This window comes from Grampus griseus (assembly GCF_964374135.1).
Source record: "Grampus griseus genome assembly, chromosome: 19".
Classification (NCBI taxonomy): Eukaryota; Metazoa; Chordata; class Mammalia; order Artiodactyla; family Delphinidae; genus Grampus; species Grampus griseus.
Window position 1 is genome coordinate 8,364,510 of NC_139013.1, and position 21,497 is coordinate 8,386,006.

The 21,497-nt window shown below is 50.9% G+C and overlaps 1 protein-coding gene across 3 annotated transcripts in view; it reads left to right on the plus strand.

Annotated features, from left to right (window-relative positions):
* Nucleotides 1-21,497, plus strand: part of SLC8A2 (solute carrier family 8 member A2) — a gene marked incomplete at both ends in the record, with an annotated part of 29,862 nt that overhangs the window by 5,665 nt on the left and 2,700 nt on the right. The window contains 6 exons of one of the 3 annotated variants that reach the window (XM_082677040.1): nucleotides 4,062-4,726; nucleotides 10,524-10,946; nucleotides 15,488-15,591; nucleotides 15,740-15,757; nucleotides 17,067-17,191; nucleotides 17,494-17,593. In XM_082677040.1, the coding sequence (XP_082533166.1) occupies nucleotides 4,062-4,726; nucleotides 10,524-10,946; nucleotides 15,488-15,591; nucleotides 15,740-15,757; nucleotides 17,067-17,191; nucleotides 17,494-17,593 (1,435 nt within the window). Of the gene's footprint in view, nucleotides 1-4,046; nucleotides 4,727-10,523; nucleotides 10,947-15,487; nucleotides 15,592-15,739; nucleotides 15,758-17,066; nucleotides 17,192-17,493; nucleotides 17,594-21,497 lie in introns of all 3 variants that reach the window. The other 2 variants (XM_082677038.1, XM_082677039.1) reach the window with 2 other exon arrangements.

Below are 21,497 nucleotides of genomic sequence, written 5' to 3' on the forward strand. Positions count from 1 at the left end.
CAGTAAGACATCCCCCATCTGCATAATTCACGTTACACTTGCATAATCCAGCCTTGTGTCTTCTGACAGTGCTAACTAGGGTAACTTGGTGTAACTCGGTGCAACTTGGTGCAATTTGCATAGTTTATCCGTGGACTTCGCATAGATCCATGCCCACATCTGCGTAATCTAGCTCTGTATTTGCCAGATATGCAGTCGTGGTTTGCATAATTCATTCATTATTAATAATTGATTTCTGATGTTAGGATAATTTATGCCACTTCACTGTAATTCATACTCACATCCAATCCAACCTAGGTATAAACCCAGCCCACTGCAAAGACCACTTTGCATAATTTATTCTAATAGTGAGACAAAATGTAGACCCACAGATGCATAATTTACACCCACATTCACATAATCATTTGCCTCTCATTTACCCAGTGTCTTAACGGGCATACTGCTTAGTCTTCCTTTAAAACATCTGCCCAATTTATTTCCCACAGCCCCCATGACCACCACCTACATTTGCATAATGTATTCATGGGCCTGGCTTAATTCGCTCACGCACGTGCATAATTTATTTGAGCCTAACCAGGATTCCTTCACACATGCGTATAATATACTCATGCATATCTGTCATGTTCTGCCAGTTATAGTTTCTTTCCAGGAAGGATCTAAAGTTAGAGCTATAAAAATTCTTTGCAGATGATATCAAGGCAGATCTGAGGGATTAGAAACCACAGTGAGGAAAAGGGGAGATGGTAGCACCAGAAAACTGGGATAAGAAAGGGAGAGAGACAGTTACTGTGACTGACTCACTACTGTAACGCTGAGTTTCCTGGCTGCCATGGCAAAAATTACAGAACGACGCTTCACACGATTCTCAGGCACTATTAAAAAAGGATGCTATTCTGACTCGGGTTCTCAAAGTGATCCCTGACAAGGATTTACACCGAAACTGTGAAAGGAATTTTAGACACCATGGGTGGGAGGTGGGATAGGGATGGGATAGGGAGAGGGAGAGATTTCCCCTGAGAAGGAGCTGGCTCAGACATAGAGAAGACAGTGTAAAATGCCACAGCTCTGGGTAGAGAAGTGGCTACGGAGGATCCCTTCAGGAGTAAATGGAGACCAGACTTTTGGGATGTTTTCATGACATAATCGAAAGAACGGGCACGAGCTAAAGATGATGCCCGTCCCTCCTAGAGGCGATGACCTGGAGGAGTGAGAGATGGGTCTGGCTCTGGGTTTTCTCCAGAAATGATGTGTGACATCAGGCAAAGCCTGTGCCCTCTGGACCTCCGTTTACACATCTGAACCATAGAAGGGGTTGAAGTAGACCATTGGTTCTTGACTCTTCCTATCCAATCCTCCCTTTTTATAACAATTTTTTTATATCCCCTTTATTCTGCTGGTGTGAAATTCTTAGCTAATAGGAGAGAGGTTTTCTAGCCTCGGAGTTTGGTGTCTGGACTCTTGAACCTGAGGCCTGGGTTCAAATCCCATCTCTGTTGTTTCCTAGCTGTATGACCTTGGGCGGGTTCCTTACCTGCTCTGTGCCTCAGTTTCCCCACCTGTAATCAGGGGGTCATCCTAGTACCAGCTTCAGAGGACTGCATGAGGATCAGTTGAATTGCTACATGTGGAAGGGCTTAGAACAGCGAGCCTGGGACAGGGTAAATGTGAGCTCGTCTTCCCGTTAACAAACTTCCCTACACGGGTTGGCTTCCCAGAAGTCAGTATATTGCCCAGACCGTGATATAAAGGAAAGTAATATCTAATAGAACCATCTGCATTTCTACATGTAAACGCTTGGGCATGACCACCTTCAAAAGCATGACGAAGAGCCAGATGGTGGCATCTACTTACATATAATGAACAAGTTGGGGTTTAAGAGAAAAAAAAAATCAGAAACCATTCCCATGCACGGAGACCAGCAGAGGAGCGGGTAGCCATGAGATTGAAATCAGGCATATTCAGCGTACATTAAACCGTACAGGAAAATACTTCATACAGACATAAAACAGAATGGAGTGTAGACTCCAATTATCATAAGCAGGGTTTTCGCTGACGTGAACGTCCAGTGGGAGGTTCTGAAGTCAGGCAGGACGCGGGACAATTCTGCATTGTGTGGGACTGTCCCATGAGTCGCTGGATGTCACCAGGCTGGGACCATATCCCCCTCCCCAATTATGGTGGCAACCCATAAATATCCCTAGATCTGTGACAACCCCTCTTGGGGGCGTTCTATCCACTGAGACCTGAAGGTGTGTCTCGCTCCCCTCCCAGGGTGGGCGAGCCCGTGAGCCCATTTGCAGGGGAGGCCCTAGAAAGCAGATGTGAGTCTATCAGAATCACCTTTTGTTTACCTGCAGGGAAGAAAGCTGATCTCAGGTATTTGAGATCTCTCTTCTGATTAAGAGAGAATCGCCCACAGCATATACAGTGGCCAGTTCAATGAGCACAAGGCAAGAGTTCATTTTACGGCTTGCGTGGAAAATTCAGTTTCTTTTCACAAACCTGCTTGGTGGCTTTGTGTGGTACCATTTCCAAGTCCTGCCTTTCCTCTGAACCATCAGTAAACACAGCGACAAGGGCCTGTGGCAGTCGGAGCTTAAAGATCGTTCCTTCCCCTACCGGGCTCATTTTAAATATACCTCTGGGGCCATCTGATTTGTAAATACTCTTTAATCTTTTCTTCCTTATCTTTAATGAGAAAGGTAACATAGGAGTCTTTACATGAATATTTCAAGGCGAACTGTCAGGTGTTTCCTGTACGTGCCTGGACCTGTGCCAGACCACAGGCGGACTGAGTCCCAGACCTCAGTGAGCCCAAGATAATAGCGCTAGTAATAATAATAATGGTAATGGTCATTTCATGTTTTGTGTATTTTCCACGTGTCAATAACCAGCAAAGCTAAGTGCTAGGGGTACATAAGCTCATTCAGTCTTGGGGATGTCCCCATTTTACAGACAAGAGGCTGGGCCAGGCACTCCTCTTCTAGAACCAGGATCTGAACTCAGCATTGCCTTGTCCCTCTGGGGCGGTAGCATGTAAATACGGGAACTCGCTTTATGAGGCTGTCAGACAACGAGCCGAACTTGGGCTTCTTTTACAGTCAGAGTCCTGTCCCTAAGGGCCAAACAAAACCGAAGGAAGGAGAATCTGGCAAGGGCTGTACTCACTGGTGGGGGGGGGGGGGTGGAGGGGAGGGAATACGACAGTTTGGAGAGGTGACCAGAGGGCAGACCCTGGGTGATGGGTAGGCTTTGGAGAAGTGGAGGCATCCTGGGTGAGGAGGGGCAGAGGGGAAATGGAGCAGGGAGAGAAAAGATAGAGGGAGAGAGAGGCAAGAAGAGACACCAGCTCTGCCCCTGGACAGGGGCTGGGACCACACGGTGGGGACGTGTCTCTGGCTTGGTGGTGGCTTAGGATGTCTGGGTTCCCGGCACTGGGGCAGCTAAGTGTGGTTCTCAGTGTGACAAAAGGTGGGTGGATGGATGGATGGATGGATGAGACCAGGAGAGAGACAGGAAGGGCGGGGAAAGGGGTGGGGGACATAAAGAGGGAAGAAGGGTGGGGTGGGAAACTGTGAAGAATTTCATGAGGGAGAGAGGTAGGTATCTACAAAAGATATGAAAGAGAGACAAGGAGACAGCGGCAACAAGAAAGGAATACACAGAGGGAGAAAGATAAAAAACCAACTGACATAGAGGATGAGACAGAGGCAGAAAGAGAAAGAGACAACGACCTAGAGAAACAGAGAGAGCGAGATATGGGGAGAGGCAGGAAGGAGCAGAGACAAGAGCCAGAGAGAGAGAGAGAGAGATGGAGGGAGATAAGGGAAAAGGGGAGAGACAGAGACACGAAGAGAAAGGCGGAGAGGCAGAGATGAAGAGAGACAGGAGAGAGGAAGAGACAGAAGGCCAGATGCGGACAGATGCAGGCGAGGGACGCGGGGAGCGCCGGGTGGTGGCCGGGACGGGGCTCTGGGAAGAGAGGCGCCGGGAGGCGGCGGGCCGGCTACGAACGCGCCCCCTCCCGGCGCGGCGGTCCTGACCCGCGGGGCCGCCCGCAGGTGTGGGAGGCGCTGCTGACCCTCGTCTTCTTCCCGGTGTGCGTGGTGTTCGCCTGGATGGCTGACAAGCGGCTGCTCTTCTACAAGTACGTGTACAAGCGCTACCGCACCGACCCGCGCAGCGGCATCATCATCGGCGCCGAGGGCGACCCCCCCAAGAGCATCGAGCTGGACGGCACGTTCTTGGGCGCCGAGGCGCCGGGCGAGGTGGGCGGCCTGGGCCCGGGGCCCGCCGAGGCCCGCGAGCTGGACGCCAGCCGCCGCGAGGTCATCCAGATCCTCAAGGACCTCAAGCAGAAGCACCCGGACAAGGACCTGGAGCAGCTGGTGGGCATTGCCAACTACTACGCGCTGCTGCACCAGCAGAAGAGCCGCGCCTTCTACCGCATCCAGGCCACGCGGCTTATGACGGGCGCGGGCAACGTGCTGCGGCGACACGCGGTGGACGCTTCGCGCAGGGCCACCTCGGCCGAGGGCCCCGGCGAGGACGAGGACGACGGCGCCAGCCGCATCTTCTTTGAGCCCAGCCTCTACCACTGTCTGGAGAACTGTGGCTCCGTGCTGCTGTCCGTCACCTGCCAAGGCGGCGAGGGCAACAGCACCTTCTACGTGGACTACCGCACGGAGGACGGCTCCGCCAAGGCCGGCTCCGACTATGAGTACAGGTGGGTCCCGGGCAGTGCTCCCCGGCCTGCCTGGAGTGGCTGGGCAGGGAGGGCTGGCTGTTCGAAGGTCATAGGTTCCGCCATCCAGCGGCCTCCAGGCTCCCCAGTCTCCTGGCTACCTCTGGCGCCCATCCTTACTTTGCTATGGGCAGACCTGCAGTATTCATTCATTCATTCACTCTTGAGAGTTTACTTTGTACCAGGCACTGTTCTAGGCATTTGGCAAACGCTGCTGGACAAGGCAGACAGCGGTGGCTGTCCATCTACCACAGGCTGCTCCTCCCATGTCCATGCTCTACCCGTGCATTCTTGTGCCTGACACTCCACTGTGTTCATTATTATAACTCCATTATATGTATCATACCTGGTAAAACAAGTACCCTCCCACACACCATTATTAAAGTAAAAATGTTTATTGAGCACCTACTATATGCCAGGTGTATACCCCGGTGAACAAGAGAGCTAAGGTCCCTACCCTCAAGTTGCAATAAGGTTATAAACTATGAAACATATAAAAACATCAGGTGATGGGGGAAAATGAAGTGGGAAGAAGACAGACAGTGTCCAAATTGTCTTTGGGTCTTTGGTTCCACCATAAAGCTACCCACTCTTTGCACCCTCCTGTGTCTCACTGCCCCAGTCCCTCTCCTCACCCCTCTTTGAGCAGAACTGTGATCTTGTTCAGCAACTCCTACTGCACGCCTACTAGGTGCCAGATGCTTTTTTAAAAAAAATTATTGAAATATAGTTGATTTGCAATGTTGTGTTAACTTCTGCTGTACAGCAAAGTGACTCAGTTATATATACATATACATTGTTTTTCATATTCTTTTCCATTATGGCTTATCACAGGATATTGAATATAGTTCCCTGTGCTATACAGTAAGACCTTGTTGTTTATCCATCTGACAGATGCTTTTTTAAGAGGCTCGACAGAGAACAGTAAAGAAGATAGATAACTGCTGTGTTCTCATGGGACCACAAAATTCTTTATGTATTTGTAGTTCTGTCCATACCACACTCTTTCAGGAATTATAGGTTTACAGTATGTTTTGTTATGTTAACTGATGCGCAAGTCTCCCATGATTTCCTATAATAATAGCATTTATTGTGTGTCTTCTATGTGCCAGAAATGAATCTGGGCAATGGAGACCAGCAGTAAATGAAAGACATAAAAGTCCCTGCCCCAATGCAGCTGACATTCTCATGGGAAAGACAGGCCATTAGAAAGTATAATTCAATACCTTAAAATATCAGGGAGTGGTAAGAACAGTGAAGAAAAATAAAGCAGAATACAGGAGAGAGTGTTGATGGCCGAGCTTTTCATGGGTTCCACCTGCTAAGTTGAAGCTGAACTGTTCACAGATCTTTGGTTCTGCCATCATGCAGCAGCCAGCCCCTCATCCGCGAACTCTTCTCTTTCTGGGATTGAGGTCCCTGTTTCACAGATCTTTAGTTCCACCACTGTGCCTCAGCAAAGACCTTTGGTAGCCCAGGCTCCCCTCTGCCCCATCATATCTACATATCTTTCCACTGCTTTGGACATTTGTAGGTCATTCCCTCCACCTCAGTCAGTCCAGGATCCTTTAGCCTGCCCATCCTCATCCACCTCTCCTACCCTGCCCCTCCGCAGCCTTCCCTGAGTGGAGCACAACTGTTCACGGATCTTTGTTCCATCATCCTGTAGCATGGGATCCCTTTGGTCACCCATGACCTCCTCCCTCCATCCTCTCTGCCCATCCTACATCTCCAGCCTCCTTCGACTGAAGAAAAGGTATCCACTACTTGGGGGCTTGCTGTGACTCAGTCTATCCACCATTCCCCTCCTACCCACACCTCTGGGTCTGCATTGCCCCCATCAAAGCCCCAAGCCTTTGCAGAAGGAAGTGAGTACACGTGTCACCTGCTGGGATCAGAGGCTGCCTTCTCACCTGCCAATGACGTCATGAAGATGTTTGAAGTGAAGGAGTAAATACTGTTCAGTGGTGGAACCAAAGAGCCAGGAAGAGTTGACACCTTCCTACCCATCCCTGTTCTCCCAACGCAGTTGATATTCACAGGCCTGGCATCGTTTATCAAGGCAGCTTAGGTCCAGGACTGGGAGGGAGGACACCTGGGCTCCAGTACAAGCTTAGCCCTGCCCCCTGTTCCTTGTGTAAGTTCCTGCCTCAGTCTGGGCAGACAGGGCTGTCACGTACAGTTGTTGAGGTTGTGCACTGCATAAGAGCAGCACATCTAAGAAAGCGCTATTCGTATAGTGGACATTGTAGATTTCTATGTCTATTATGACAATTTCCAGATTCGTGGAAATAGTGTCTTGAAGAAGGGGAGCCGTTTTCTAATTTGCCCACAGGTATCACTAGGCTATGGTGGTCCTGTGGGGTCTTAGTTTCTCCAAATTAATAATGATCTCTGAGGCCCCCAAACCGCACAGCTCTTCCAAGACTCTGAGATTTAAGCCCCTATAATCCTAACATGCTAAGGGTCTAAAATTCTAAGATTCCAGGTTTCCCACATTTTGATATTCTAATCTGTACCCCAACCAGTCTCTGATCTGATGGTTCTAAGATTTTCATTTTCTCAGATTTTGTGCACCCAGTATTGGAATATGAGTCCTGTGAACCTAGCCTTCTATGATTCTGATATCTGGTTTCTAAAATCCGCATGTTCTTTTTCTCCCCAACTTTCTTTTTTCTTCATTTACTTATTTATTTATTGGCTGCATTGGGTCTTCATTGCCGCGCGCGGGCTTTCTCTAGTTGCGGCGAGCGGGGCTACTCTTCGTTGCAGCACGCGGACTTCTCGTTGCGGTGGCTTCTCTTGTTGTGGAGCACGGGCTTAGTTGCTTCGCGGCATGTGGGATCTTCCCGGACCAGGGCTCGAATCCGTGTCCCCTGCATTGGCAGGCAGATTCTCCCCAACTTTTTATTTTGAAAAATTTCACACCTACAGAAGGGCTGCAAATATAGTCTGGCGAGCCCTCATGTAACCTCCACCCAGATTCACCAATTGTTCCTATTTTGTCCTGTGTGCGTTCACTCTCTCTAATATATAATAATATAATAATATGTTTATTGAGATGCTACTCTATTTTTTAATTTTTATTTTATATTGGAGTATAGTTGATTTACAATGTTGTGTTAGTTTTGGGTGTACAGCAAAGTGGTTCAGTTATACATATACATATATCCATTCTTTTTCAGATTCTTTTCCTATATAGGTGATGACAGAATATTGAGTTTCCTGTGCTATACAGTAGGTCCTTGTTGATTATCTGTTTTATATATAGTAGTGTATATTAATCCCAAACTCCTAATTTGTCCTTCCCCCCCACCCTTCCCCTTTGGTAACCATAAGTTTGTTTTAGAAAAATATATAATAACATTAATAACTGTGGCACCTTATTAGAGTTGCAGGCAGCATGGCCATTCACCCATAAACATAAGTGTGCATCTGCTAAGAATAATGATATTCTCCTCCATTATCACAGTACGATGATCACACTTAGGACATCTGATACTGAATCAATATTATGATCCCATCTACAGTCTATGTTTGCATTTCCCCGGTTGTCCCTATCTCACCTTTCATGGCTGTGTCTTCACTCCCTCTCTTCCCATCCAATCTGGAACCACAAGGTGCATTTGGTCGTCATGTCTCTTTCACCTTCTTCAGTCTGGATCGATCCCTCAGCCTTTGCATGACTTTCATGACCCTGACACTTTTGAAGACGTTAGACCGCTTACTAGAACAAGCCTCAATTTGGGTTCACCTAATATTTTCTCATGGTTAGATTCAGGTGATGCACTTTGGCAGGACTCCGTGGAGGTGATGCTGTGCCCTCCTCGGTGCATGGTGCCGGGAGGCACATGACGCCCACGTGTCCCATTACTGGTGATGTCCAGGTTAACCGTTTCGTAAAGATGGTGCTAAAAGCCCAACATTCTACTATCCCTTAAGTGTCCACTTCTAACATGCCATTACTTTAGGACTCACTAGTTTGCTAGTGCAAATATCACTAGCTAACTTTTGTTGAGTGTTTCCCCTGTATTAACTCAATCCTTGTAACACTACCATGAGGTAGACAGGGTTATTACCTCCATTTTACAGATGAGGAAACCGAGGCTTAGAGGGTTGCAGAATCCTAACTGCCTGGAGATCCCACAGCTGGCACAGGTCGGCCCACCCAGCCGGGTGCCTTAGCCACCATGGATAGCGCCCCTAGGCTGACGGCTGCCCCAACAGGGAGGCCTTGTTCCCTCCATCCAGATCTTGTCATCCAGTTCTACCTCTGCCAGAATCTTGGGGTCCCTCTTCCCCTCCCACAGAGGGATGTGGGGGGATATTATAGACTTTTGACATCTGTTAACATCCCAGAGTCATTTTGATGTCTGCAGCCCTGCCAGGAGGAGCCCACTCATTCCCTGTTCCCTCAAAGTTTCACCCTGTCTCAGGCCCTGCCTCGTTCCCTCCCCCACCCCATAATAGAACATCTTGCATGTGCTTTAGAGAGTCACACAACTGACGCTCTTTTAAACCTAAGCCAGTTCACGTCCCTCCTCTGCTCGGAGGCCTCCCATGGTTCCCATCTCACTTGGAGTAAAGGCCAAAGTCCTCACCATGGCCCACCAAGGCCCCATGACATCTGCCCCTGTTCCCCCTGCTCCCTCAGCTGCAGCCACACTGGCCTCCCTGGTGTTCCTCAAACACTCCAGGCTCACTCCTGCCTCAGGACATTTGCACTGGCTGTTCCCTTTACAGGAATACTCTTCCCCAGATATCCTCCACGTGGCTCCCTTCCTCAGGCCTCTGCTCAGATGTCACCTCCTCAGAAAAGCTTTCCCTGACCACACTAACACAGCCCCTTCTCCTCACTCTCTACCCTCCTTCCTCTATTTTCTCCAGAGCATCATCACCACCTGACATTATATGTTTTATTATTCATCTCCTGCACTGGAACAGAAGCTCCACCAGGGCAAGGATTTTTCTCTGATCTGGTTTGCTGCTGTTTCCCCAACACTAAGAACAGTGCCTGGTGTTTGTTGGATGAATGAACTGTAATTAAGTCCCTAGATGTGTAATTGTCGCTGTGATATGGCTCTGCCGTGGGGCTGTTCCCATGTTCCCAGCATTGCCCAGCAGTTACTCTGGGAGTGTATGTTGAATGACTGAATGATGCCAAGTTAAGGAGTGTGGACTTTCTCTTGGGGATACCTGGGAGCACAGAATGGTTTTTATGAGCAGCATGGCAAGGTCAATTCTGGGCCCTATGTCCCTGCTACTGAAAGCGTGGTCCATGTACCAGAACCATTCACATCCCTTGGGCGCTAACTAAAACTGCAGAGTCTTGAAACCCTGGTGCTACTGAACCAGAATCTGCATTTTAACAAGATGCCCCAGGGAATTCGTGTGCACCTGGAGGTTGGAGAAGCATGGCTGTGGACCACTCCAGGCTCCCTCTCCACCCTGGGACTTTGCATGTGCTGTTCCCTCTGCCTGGAGCTCTCCTGCCCACTAAATCTTCTCCCATGAAGCCTGCCCTGATCTGACCTTCATCATCAGATGATGATGTTGGGAGGGACCAACTCTGTCTTGTTCTCCCTCTGCATCTCCTGCCCTGGAGAAGCCCACCCTCATTCCCCCTCAGTATTACTTGTTTAATGCCTGTCCACCATTATATTTGTAAGTTCTTCCGTGGTGCGGCCCCCTCCTCTAGGAGGCCCCCCTGACTCCTCCCACCTCCCCCACAGCCTTTGAGCGACCTTCACCCCTTTCTTTCCCCTCTCCTCCACCGCAGCGAGGGCACGCTGGTGTTCAAGCCGGGCGAGACACTGAAGGAGCTGCGTATCGGCATCATCGACGACGACATCTTCGAGGAGGACGAGCACTTCTTCGTGCGGCTGCTGAACCTGCGCGTGGGCGACGCGCAGGGCATGTTCGAGCCCGACGGCGGCGGGCGGCCCAAGGGGCGGCTGGTGGCGCCTCTGCTGGCCACCGTCACCATCCTGGACGACGACCACGCGGGCATCTTCTCCTTCCAGGACCGCCTGCTGCACGTGAGCGAGTGCATGGGCACCGTGGACGTGCGCGTCGTGCGCAGCTCGGGCGCGCGCGGCACCGTGCGCCTCCCCTACCGCACAGTGGACGGGACGGCGCGCGGCGGCGGCGTGCACTACGAGGACGCGTGCGGCGAGCTCGAGTTCGGCGACGACGAGACCATGTGAGCGCGCCGGTCCGGCAGTCCGCCGGCCGGGGCAGACCGAGCGCGGCCCGCGAGAGGGGCGGGACCAGGATGGGACTGTGCCCGGGCGGGGCGGGGCCTGGATGGGCGAGGTCGAGAAGTGGGTGGACCTAGGAGAGGCGTGGTCTTGGAAAGGGGTGGGGCCTTGATGGAGCCTTGCTCTTGAAACGGAGAGGTCAGGGCAAGTGGGGCAGGGCCCAGGGAAGAGGTGAGACAGGGGAGAGGAGGGAGGAGACTGGAGTGACGGGGCGTGGCCAAGGTGTTGGGACTGGATGTGGGCGGGGCTTGGGAGAACTGGGCAGGTTTGGGGAGAGGAGAGTGGGACATCAGGAAGAAAGGCCAAGTGAGGAGAGAGGAGAGGAAATAGGATGGGGCCTGGGGAGAGGAATGTGGAAGGCTTAATTTGTAGAATGGAGGAGTGTGGCCTGAGGTTCCTTTCGAGGTGGGAAGGTGTCTGTGGAAATGGAGGGCGAGTGGGGTCTGGGTAGGGACTCAGGGAAAAGGACAAGGACATTAGGGGGGGGGTCTAAGGAGATGGGGCAGAGACTGAGGAGGTGGATGGGGGAAGGGGTGAAGCTATTGGGTAGGCGGAAGAACCTGGGGAAATAGCAGGAGACCTAAGAGGAATGTGGGAGAGGCTTTGGGAAGAGGCCGAGTAGGAATATGGGGGCCTAGGAAGACACACGGGAAACTGGAGGGCTGGGATTTGGGAGGGTGGGGTGGAATCTTGGGAGGTGAGCTGGATACACAGGAATAAGTATGTAGACACACAGACACAACCAACACGGACACCGGCACATACGGACACACAAAGTCAAAGACACAGAGTCAGGGCTGTTCTCACGCCCAGACACCCGGCCACCCCTTACACAGATGCCCGAGTTCCCCCCATGTGTGCCTGCAGCCTCACATCCCCTCCCCCTCCTCCTCCCCCCCGCCCCCCACCCCCCGCCTGCCTGGGATGCAGAAGGTGTCTCCCTTCCTTTGCCCGCTCCCTTCCGCCCCCGCACGCCAGTCTGTCTCTCTCCTCCTGCCGCCCACGCTCCTCCCACCTAGCAGAGCCCCCACCGCGCTCCCCTTCCCTCTCCCTCCCCACTTCTGTGGCTAGGCCTCCCGCTCAGCTTCTCACTGCTCTATCTCTCCATCTCTCCGTTTGCGTCTCTGCGTCTCTCGCTCCTGGCATCTCCCCTCTGGGTTTCTGTTAGTCTCTAGATCTCTGTCCCCAGTATCTAGCTAGCTCTCTGACTCGGGTTGTATTTCAGTCACGAACTCTCCATACCTTTCCATCTCTCTCTCTGTCTGACTTGGGTTGAGAACTTAGCTTGGGGGCTGAGGGCACCATTCCAGGCCCCATGTCTCACACCCAAGAGGCCGAGGGGATGGAGGGCGTTATCTTTCTACTTGTTCCAGTCCTTCTTGTAGTCTATCGCTTCCAACCAACTTCCCGCCTGCCACCACAAACCCACAAGCCCTCTCCTCCCCCGCATGGCTTCCCCAGGCTGGGACACCCTCTGTCCCCCACCCCCGCCCAAGCTTCCAGCTGTGGCTTCAGGAGAGGGAGAACAGGAAATTAGCGTTTAGGGAAACACATCCTTCCTCTGACGGGCAGGCGCTAATTAGAGATGCTTCCAAGAAGCTGGGCTGGAGGGCTGGCCCCAGGCAGGATCAACACAGAGATGGAAGAGAGACACCCAGAGATGGGGTGTCGGGGAGATATGCAAGAGAGAGAGACAGACAGAGAGGCACCCAGAGACAGAAGAGACCTAGCGAAAGAGAGACAGAGCCAGAGTAAGGGAGAGTCAGAGAGAGAAACAGAGAAGAGAGAGAGAGCACGAGAGAGACAGAAAGACACAAACTTAGAGATGGATACCAAGGAAGCCAGAAACTGAGTGACAGAGACCCATCAAGAGAGGGAACACGGGATTGGGAGACTGGGATGGAGGAAGAGTAAAAGGAAGAGAGACGCAGCGGAGATAAAGAGAGACGTTCTTCTCACTGAGAGGAACTCAGTGGGACTCAGGGAAGGAAAGGTCCTTCTGATGCTACAGAGAGAAAAGAGTTTGGGTCAGCAAGAGAGGATGGGAGACGGGATAAGAAAGAGACTGGGTCTGAAATTAGAGTGGAGTGCCCAGGAAACGAGGAGGGCAGGCGTGAGGATGACAAAATGTCAGGCTGGGGAGGAAGGCTGTTTCCTTTTTAAAAAATAATTAATTCGTTTTTATTTGAACTATAGTTGTTAGTTTCAGATGTACAGCTAAGTGATTCAGGTCCATGTATATGTATATATATGTATTATTTCTCAGATTCTTTTCCATTATAGATTATTACAGGATATTGAATATAGTTCCTTGTGCTCTACAGTAAATCCTTGTTGTTTATCTATGTTATATATTAATGGTGTGTATCCGTTAATCCCATACTCCTAAGGCTGCTTCCTTTGATCTCAGGAAGTCCTGCCCTTGCGTAGCTCGAGTCCCTCTTGCTGTCCCTTGCTAGTTGGGTTTCTCCTCCTTTTGGGCCCCATGAGGGCACACTTGTCTGGGCGCCAGTTGGCGCGTGTGTCACTGTGTGTCAGTCACTGCGTGTCAGAGGATCACGGCGTGTCTGCGAGAGAGTGAGCGTCGGAGGTGTGTGTGTATCACCCTGTCAGTGTGTCAACGTGTCAATAGCTGTCTGTGTGTCAGGAGACCCCCTCCTTGCTCTGGTGTTTCAGCACCGCGGACAGCTCCCAGCCCACTCCTGAGGTGGGGGGCACCCATGTTTTCCACCCACAGAAAATTTTAAATATCTTGAGACTGGGAGTGGGTGAAGGTGGAAGTAGGCGTATGTCTCCACGTGACCGTCTTGTGTGCGTCTGTCTTTGCATGGGTGTCACTGTGTCCTGTGCGTGCGTGTGTTGAGATAGGTCTGTTGATTGAGACCCCTTTGCTTAGATGGTGTTGACTTTGGCTATCCCATTGTGTTCCATTCAGTCTCTCTGACACTGACAGACGGAGATGGGAAGAGGAGAACAGAGAAAGAAAGGCAGAGAGCTGGGGAGAGACTGAGACAGAGAAGATCAGAGAGATGGAGAGAGAGACACAGAGAGGCTGACAGATGGGCAGAGAGACAAAGGAAGATTGAGAGACTGTGATGCAGAGAGAGAAGTTGAAGGGAATAAACAGACACCAAGAGGCATAAAGAGTGAGATGTAAGGAAGGAGAATCTACATGGAACCACAGCAGGGGTCTCACACGTTGGTGATGTCACCCAGGCTGCGGAGGGGGTGTCGTGCTAGTTGGCATCTGGTCCATGTGATTTTGCCACTGCATAGGGAATGGCTGCGGGGTATGATGGTGCGTGGGTGTGGGCGGTGTGACCGGCTGTGCTTCCTCTGCTGGGTGACTGCGTGGGCTGGGTGTTTGTGTTTCTGGGTTCTGGGGCCAGGCCTTGTGGTTCCTACAGCTGAAAGAGCTGCTAGTGGCAGAGCTGTGGGCTTTGGGGGGTTGTGGGTCTTCGTAATCGAGGCGGGGTCGGTTGTGTGCCTGAAAGGGATGGATAACTTTTGGCTGTTTCTCCCCCGCCCACCGTCCTGGTTACCATGGCAGCAGGGATGCAGAGAAAAGCAATTAGCCCTCTGTTGCACCTCCGAATGTGGTCAGGACAGGGAACAGGAAGCCAAGGGTCTCCCGGACTGAAAATTTTGAGCGAACAACTGTTTAGGGAGGGCACACTATATGCCAGGCCCTGTTCTAGGTGTTGGGGATACAGCAAAGAACATAAATGAACAAAAATCACTGCCCTGGTGGAACTTACATTTTAATGTGAAGAGGCAAATGGCAAACAATAAACAAAATAAACACATTAGATGGTGTGTTAGAAGATAATCTGGAACAAGGAAGACATAGAGCAGGGGAAGGGAGCCAAGCGTGCTGGGGTAGGGGTAGGGATGGATTTCAATATTAAAGAATGCGGTGGGAGTGGGTCTCATTGAGAAAGAAGGTAAAGTTTGAACAGAGAGCTGGAGGAGCTGAGGGAGTGAGCATGGGGAAACCGAGTGAACAGCCGGTGCAAAGGCCCTGAGGCACAAGCAGGCCTGGTAGGTTCAAGGAACAGCGAGGAGGCCAGCGTTGCTGGAGGGAGTGAGCGAGGGCGAGAGGGCTGGGAGGCCAGAAAGGGCACAAGGGCCGGATGGCAGGGGTTCTTGGGGGCCATTCTTGGGTCTTTGGCTCTTATCCTGGGTGAGATGAGAGCCAGGTGAACGTTCCGAGCAGAGGAAGCACCCAATCTAACCTAGGTTTTATCGGGATCCCTCAGCTTGATACTGAATACAAACGCAGCTTCGTCAGATGCTTCTGAGCTCGTTTCTGTAAAATGGGGATAATAAGAGAGCCTTCCCCCCAAGGGTTGTTGTGAACATTGAATGAGATTCCAGAGCCTGAGATGGAGCGAGTGCTCAAGAAACCGGGTGGCTAACGTGCGAGTTATTGGTGATTCAGGGGGAGGGAGTCTTACGCTGCGTGCTCTCCCTCTCTGCTCAGGAAAACTCTTCAGGTGAAGATAGTTGATGATGAGGAATATGAGAAGAAGGATAATTTCTTCATCGAGCTGGGCCAGCCGCAGTGGCTTAAGCGAGGGATTTCAGGTAAGGGGCGACGGGTGGGCTGTGGGAGAGGTAAGGGCTCCAAGGCGGGGGGACCCCTGGAGGCTCAGTTGTGGGCAATCCTTCAAGCTCGTGGACCTGAGCTTCCCAGGGAAGATCTCACCCTCTCCCTGTCTCTGTCTCTCCCCAGCTCTGCTACTCAGTCAAGGTGAGTGGAGTTACTTCCAGACTTTGGCGGGGGGGTGGGCACTGGAGGGAGGGTCTTGGGGGTGGGTCAGTGCCTTAAGTTCCCCTCAAGGTCAGGTTTGAGGCAGGTTGCAGGTGCGATAAATTTGGTGGAACATGTGTGAATGGGGGGTGACAGAAGCTTAAAGGCCCAGATCATGTTTTGGTTGTAGTTAAGATCGTGGGGGGCAGCAAGTCCCCAGCTTGGGTTTCTGGTAGGGTCCGAGGGAATCAGGTTTGAGGTTGGTTAGGACTGGGTTGAGGTTGGGATTTGGGGTCAGTATTAGGAACTGGGTCAAAGCTAGCATTAAGACGGAGATTGGCTTCTGGGTTTGTGGTGGGATCTGATTAGAACTGGGGTCAGATTTAGGTCAAAGCTAAGGTTGGAATTTGAGGTGAGTTTGAGGAATTTGAGGGTAGAGTTGGGGCCAAGGTCAGAGATTGGGGTGAGAGTTGGGACTAGGGTCAGGGGCTTGGAGATAGTGACAGAGTAGTTTTGGAGCTGAGATCAGAATTGGGGTTTGGGGTTAAGATTAAGGATAGACTGAAGATTATATTAGTCAAGGTAAGTGATACAAGCTACTATAACAAACAGGCCCCTAAATCTCTGTAACTTAACACAATAAAAGTCATTTCTCACTCAGGCGTAGTTTTCTGAGACTGTTCCTGGTTGGCGGGTGGCTTTCTTATGAGAGTTAGGATTGGGTTGTTGCCGGGCTTGGAGCAAAGGATCAACATACTTTGGGGAGGTCAATGAGCCCAGAGCCAACTGTAGATGGTTCTGGGTCCAAGATTTGTACCAAAATCGGGAATCCCCCTCTCTCCTCACCACCTCAGACACACTCTAGGATGTTTTCAGAGCTTGGATATAAAGACCAGGCCTCTTCCACAGGGTGGTGATAGTAATGATAATAATATGATAATGATAATAATAAAGTAACATTTTTGGTTATTGTGAGCCAGGCACTCTTCTAAGCACTTCACATGAATTAACTCCTTTAACTAGGAGTTAATAGGAAACCACCCTATGACGTAGGTACTGTTATTGTGCCCATTTTACAGATATGAACTCGGAGGCACAGAGAGACTAAGGTATTGTCTTAGGTCACACAGCCCCCACCACATGAACCTCAGAGCCCACCAACTGAACTTCGTGGACCAGCCCATGGGAGCTGGCTCTCAGGTTGGGGAAAGACAGGGTTTTCTTTATCAGTGGGAACAGGCAGTAAAGGCATCGCAGGCCCAGGTAGGTAGGTCTCCTTGGAGTCTAACTCCCATCCCTCGTGCTGCAGGGGATGGGGACAGGAAACTGACGGCTGAGGAGGAAGAGGCTCGGAGGATAGCAGAAATGGGCAAGCCGGTTCTTGGGGAAAACTGTCGACTGGAGGTCATCATTGAGGAGTCGTATGATTTTAAGGTGATTTTCTGGGACCTCACCTTCCTGGAGTCTTGCCTGGGTCATTTCCTTGGGGAGAGTCCAGGAGGGGATTGACCATGAGGGTCACAAGGGAAGGGCAAGCAAGGTCCGAGGCCATGTCTGTGTCCCTCCATTAGCACCATGGACAGCGCATGCTTCCCTTGTCCCTTCTTGCTAGAACTGGGATATGGAAGGTTGAGGACCCCTGAGCATGGGGTGTGAGCCCGCATCCCCAGTACCCCTCATGGAGTTGCCCTGGGGTGATCATGGAACATGGTCTCTCCCCACCCTCTCATCCCCAGAACACAGTGGATAAACTCATCAAGAAAACGAACTTGGCTTTGGTGATTGGGACCCATTCGTGGAGAGAGCAGTTTTTAGAGGCAATTACGGTGAGCGCAGGTAAGTGGGAAGGGAGGAGAGAGGAAGAAAGAAGAGACGGATGGAGAGACAGAGGAAGAGAACTGAAAGGGAGAGGGAAAGAGTGACATGGAGAAAAGGACAGAGAGCAATAGAGAAGAGAAAGAAGACAGGAAAGGCACAGAGATACTCAAAGAAAAAGACTAAGAAACAGATACAGAAAGACAAAGTAAAAGATAGGGAAGGTGTACAAATAAGAGAGAGAGGCACACAGAATCCCAGAGAAGGACAGAGATGCGGAGAAAGCATGAAGGGTGTAGAAAATGAAGACGCAGAGGGCCAGAGAGAGAGAGACGCAGGTAGACACAGAGACGCAGAAAGTTGGTGGAGACAGGGGCGGAGGTGGAGAGCTGTGAAGCGGTGGGATCCCAGCCCGGGCTTTCTCCTGGCCTCAGTAATTGGAGGGTGGAAACAGGTTAAATGGCATGGCCTCTCCACACAGCCTGGGTTCCTCTGTTGCTATGGAGACAGTCTCCAGGGCACCTAGCTCTCCCACCTGAGCGGGTTCTCACCCCCTTAGGCCTCAGACAGGCTCACACTGCCCCCCTGTGGCCAGATATATGATGACATGGATTCACAGACAATCTTGGAGGTCAACACTGGCCATCTGTGATAGGAATTGGGGAAACTGAGGCCAAGAGACATAAGAGGGACTGGCCTGAAGTCCCTCAGGGAATCCAGAAAGGACCAGGGTGGAACTCAGGACTTCTGTCCCTTGAATAACATCAGGTTTCCTTCAGGGAGGCCAAGCTGGTGGGAACTGAAAACACACGAGGAATTGTGGGTGGAAAGAAACTGGTCGGTGGGATCAAAAGAAACCAGGCATCAGGGATGGAAGAGTACCTGGTAGCAGGCCTAGAGACACCAGATTGTAGGCCTAATAGAAATGGAGTGGCATCTCCCTCTGAAGCCACATTCTTCCAACATCTACTTCTGAAGGATCCTCTGGACCCGGTCCTATACAGGGCCATTGCTGGGGACAAAGAAATGATCATGACAGCTCGGGACCTGTCCTGACAGAGCTCACTGTCCGGTGGGGGAAACAACCTGTCACAAGAGAGTGACAACCCAGATTGGGCAGGACTGGGACGGGGTCCCCAGGGAGCTATGGGAGACCACATCGGGTGTCTGACCCAACATGAAGGTCAGGGAGGGCTTCCTGGAGGAGGAGTCTTCTGATCTGAGTCTTCAAATAGGAATAAGAGTTAGCCAGGAGGAGGGAGCCAGGCAGAGGGAAAACCAGAGTCTGGAAATGTGCAAGATTATGGCACATTTAGGGAGGGCGATTGGTTTCAGGCATGAAGAAAAGGCATGGGATGAGGCATGAGAGATGAGCAGGGTTCAGGCCCCAAAGGCCTTAGAGGCCACAGGAGAGGGCTTGGGTGTCATTTTATGTGCAGTGGGGAGCCATGGAGCTTTTTTCTTTTCTTTGTTTTCCTCATGGAGTGTGTTTTGAATGAGGGGGACTCCTGGAAGTGGAGACAGCCTGTGGAAGGAAGAGGGAGAGGGTGGGATGGGGTGTGAGTTGGGGCTGTCAAAACTGGCAGGAGATGGGTCATGCAGGGTCTGAGAGGATGTGGTGAGGAATTTGAGCTTCAAGAACAGTGGGGAGCCAGAGAGGTCCCTCTAGGGGCTTAGTGAGGGTAAGAGGGTTGCATGAAACTGCAACTGTGGGTGTGAGATGGTGGTCGTGGAGGCCATGGGTCTATAGAAAGCAAGCGATTAGATCAGAGGAAGTAGTAGAGGAAGGATAAAACCATTATGGTAATAATAACAGTAATAATAATCACGATGATGACAGCGATGAAGACAGATTGAGTGTCAGGCAGCTTTGAAGTCCATTTCCTGTACTAACTCATTTAATGAACGTATCCCGAGTATCTGGGTTGGGGCTTGGTCATTTTGTACTTTGTTCCTTTTGGGTCCTCACGTGAGCACAAAGCTTTCTGAGGTGCTGAAGAAGGGTGGTTCTCGCTTCCTTAGGGGTTGAATCATGTCCCATCTTGCACTTAGAGGTGATTTTGTATTTCCTTTACCTCCCGATGGAAAGTTCTTTGCAGGCTGGACTTGGTTTCAGGCATCTTTGAATCCCCCCCACCCCCAGGCACCAGAACGGGCCTTCAACAATGACAGTCACAGTGGAGATGTTCCAGACCCCATAGAGAGCACATTATATGGCCTGACTCGTGTAGTCATCACAGCCCTCTCTTGAGGCAGGTCTGATGATTATTCCCATTTCTCAAATAGACATTCAGAGGCTCAGACAGGTTAGGACACTGATTCAAGATCACACAGGGTTTGACACCAAAGAGTCGGCTCCAGAACCACAGGCATACCCGTGAGGCTCCCTCTAGATGGGAGAGGCTGGAGAAGTCAGCAGAGGCCAGAGCCTGTGGGTACTGGAATGCCAGGCTCAGGAGTGTGGGCCTGGATCTGAGGGCAGTGGGAGCCAAGGCAGGATTTGGAGCAGGGCGGGGAGAAGCCCCAAGAGACGGAGTGATAGCAGCCCCCTCCCTCCCAAGAGTGTGTCCTCCCTGCTCTGACCTCCGCCATGTCTCAGTATGGTCAATCAGGGATGCGTTCAGTGGCAAACAACAGAAAACTTGACCGTAAGTGGCTTAAGCACACCAGACTTTATTTTTTCTCACGGAACAAAAAAGTCTGTAGGAGGCAATCAAGAGTTAGCAGCAGCTCAGTAGTGTCATTAAAGGCCCAGGCCCCTTCTTTATTTCTCTTTCCCATTCCCGGGTGTTGTCCTCATGGTTGCAGGACGGCTGCTGTACCTCCAGGTGTCCATATTCCAGGCAGGAAGAAAGGAAGCAGGGAAGCAGGAAGGGGCAGAGTGCCTGTTGCATTTGAGTTTCCAGTTCTAGTTTCCAACTGCATTTTACTTGGGGTCGCAGCAAAAACATTTTCTTTGTGATGCAACATGCAGAACCGAGAAGCCTCACAAACCACTTAGTTAAGCATTTACAAATTCAGCCATTTATTTCTTTAAGAAGCCAAGTGGCTAAGTGAGCTAGAAAAGTGGGAAAGGGATGTATGACCCGAATCCCCAAATCCATCAGTCTCTCTCTGCCTCCACTGCCACCAGCTGTCCTATGCTCCCTGACATTCCAAGGAACCGTTGGGTGGGACCATGGAAAGTGGCTTCAGGATTTGGTGGCTGGCCTGGCTCTTATTTTCTGACTTGCCGTGAGCAACTGGTCAGGGGTGACAATGTTTCTAATCAGCATCCTTCCGGATGTAATTCGCGGCACACGCAAGTGTGTTCATTGCTTCTCATTCCTTGCTTTCTGCTTATGAGTTTCAGTTGAGGTAGGAAGACATTTCATTTGCACTTTCCCATTACACAAGTCACTGCAGGTCAGAAGTGGGTCAAATTCGGCCACAGTAGGTGACACAATCAGCTCTAAGGATGATGCATCCTTTACAAATCTCAGAAAACACATCTATAACAACAGTACCCCTATCAGGAAAGCTAGAGCTTTCCAGAAACCCTCTGTTTATGTCTCATGGCCAGACTGGATCACACGACCACTGCTGCAAGGTATTCTGGGAAACCACGTATTTAGCGGAGGACCTGACTGCTGTTGGCTGCATGGAATTCTGGGAAAGTGAATATTTTTATCTGAGGACAGTGCTGTTCCTAGCCTCAGGGGGTTCTGGGAAAGTGAGCACCTTTAGCTGAGCATGTGGCTACTGTCAGCTGCAATGAATCAGAGGAACTGAATATTTCTAGCTGCAGACCTGGCTGTCAGTAGCTGTGAAGGCTTCTGGGAAAGGCATATCTTTAGCTAGGGACATGGCCACCCCTAGCAGAAGGGATCCTGGGAAACTGCATATTTTTATCTGGGCACATGGCCTCCTCTAGCTTCAAATGATT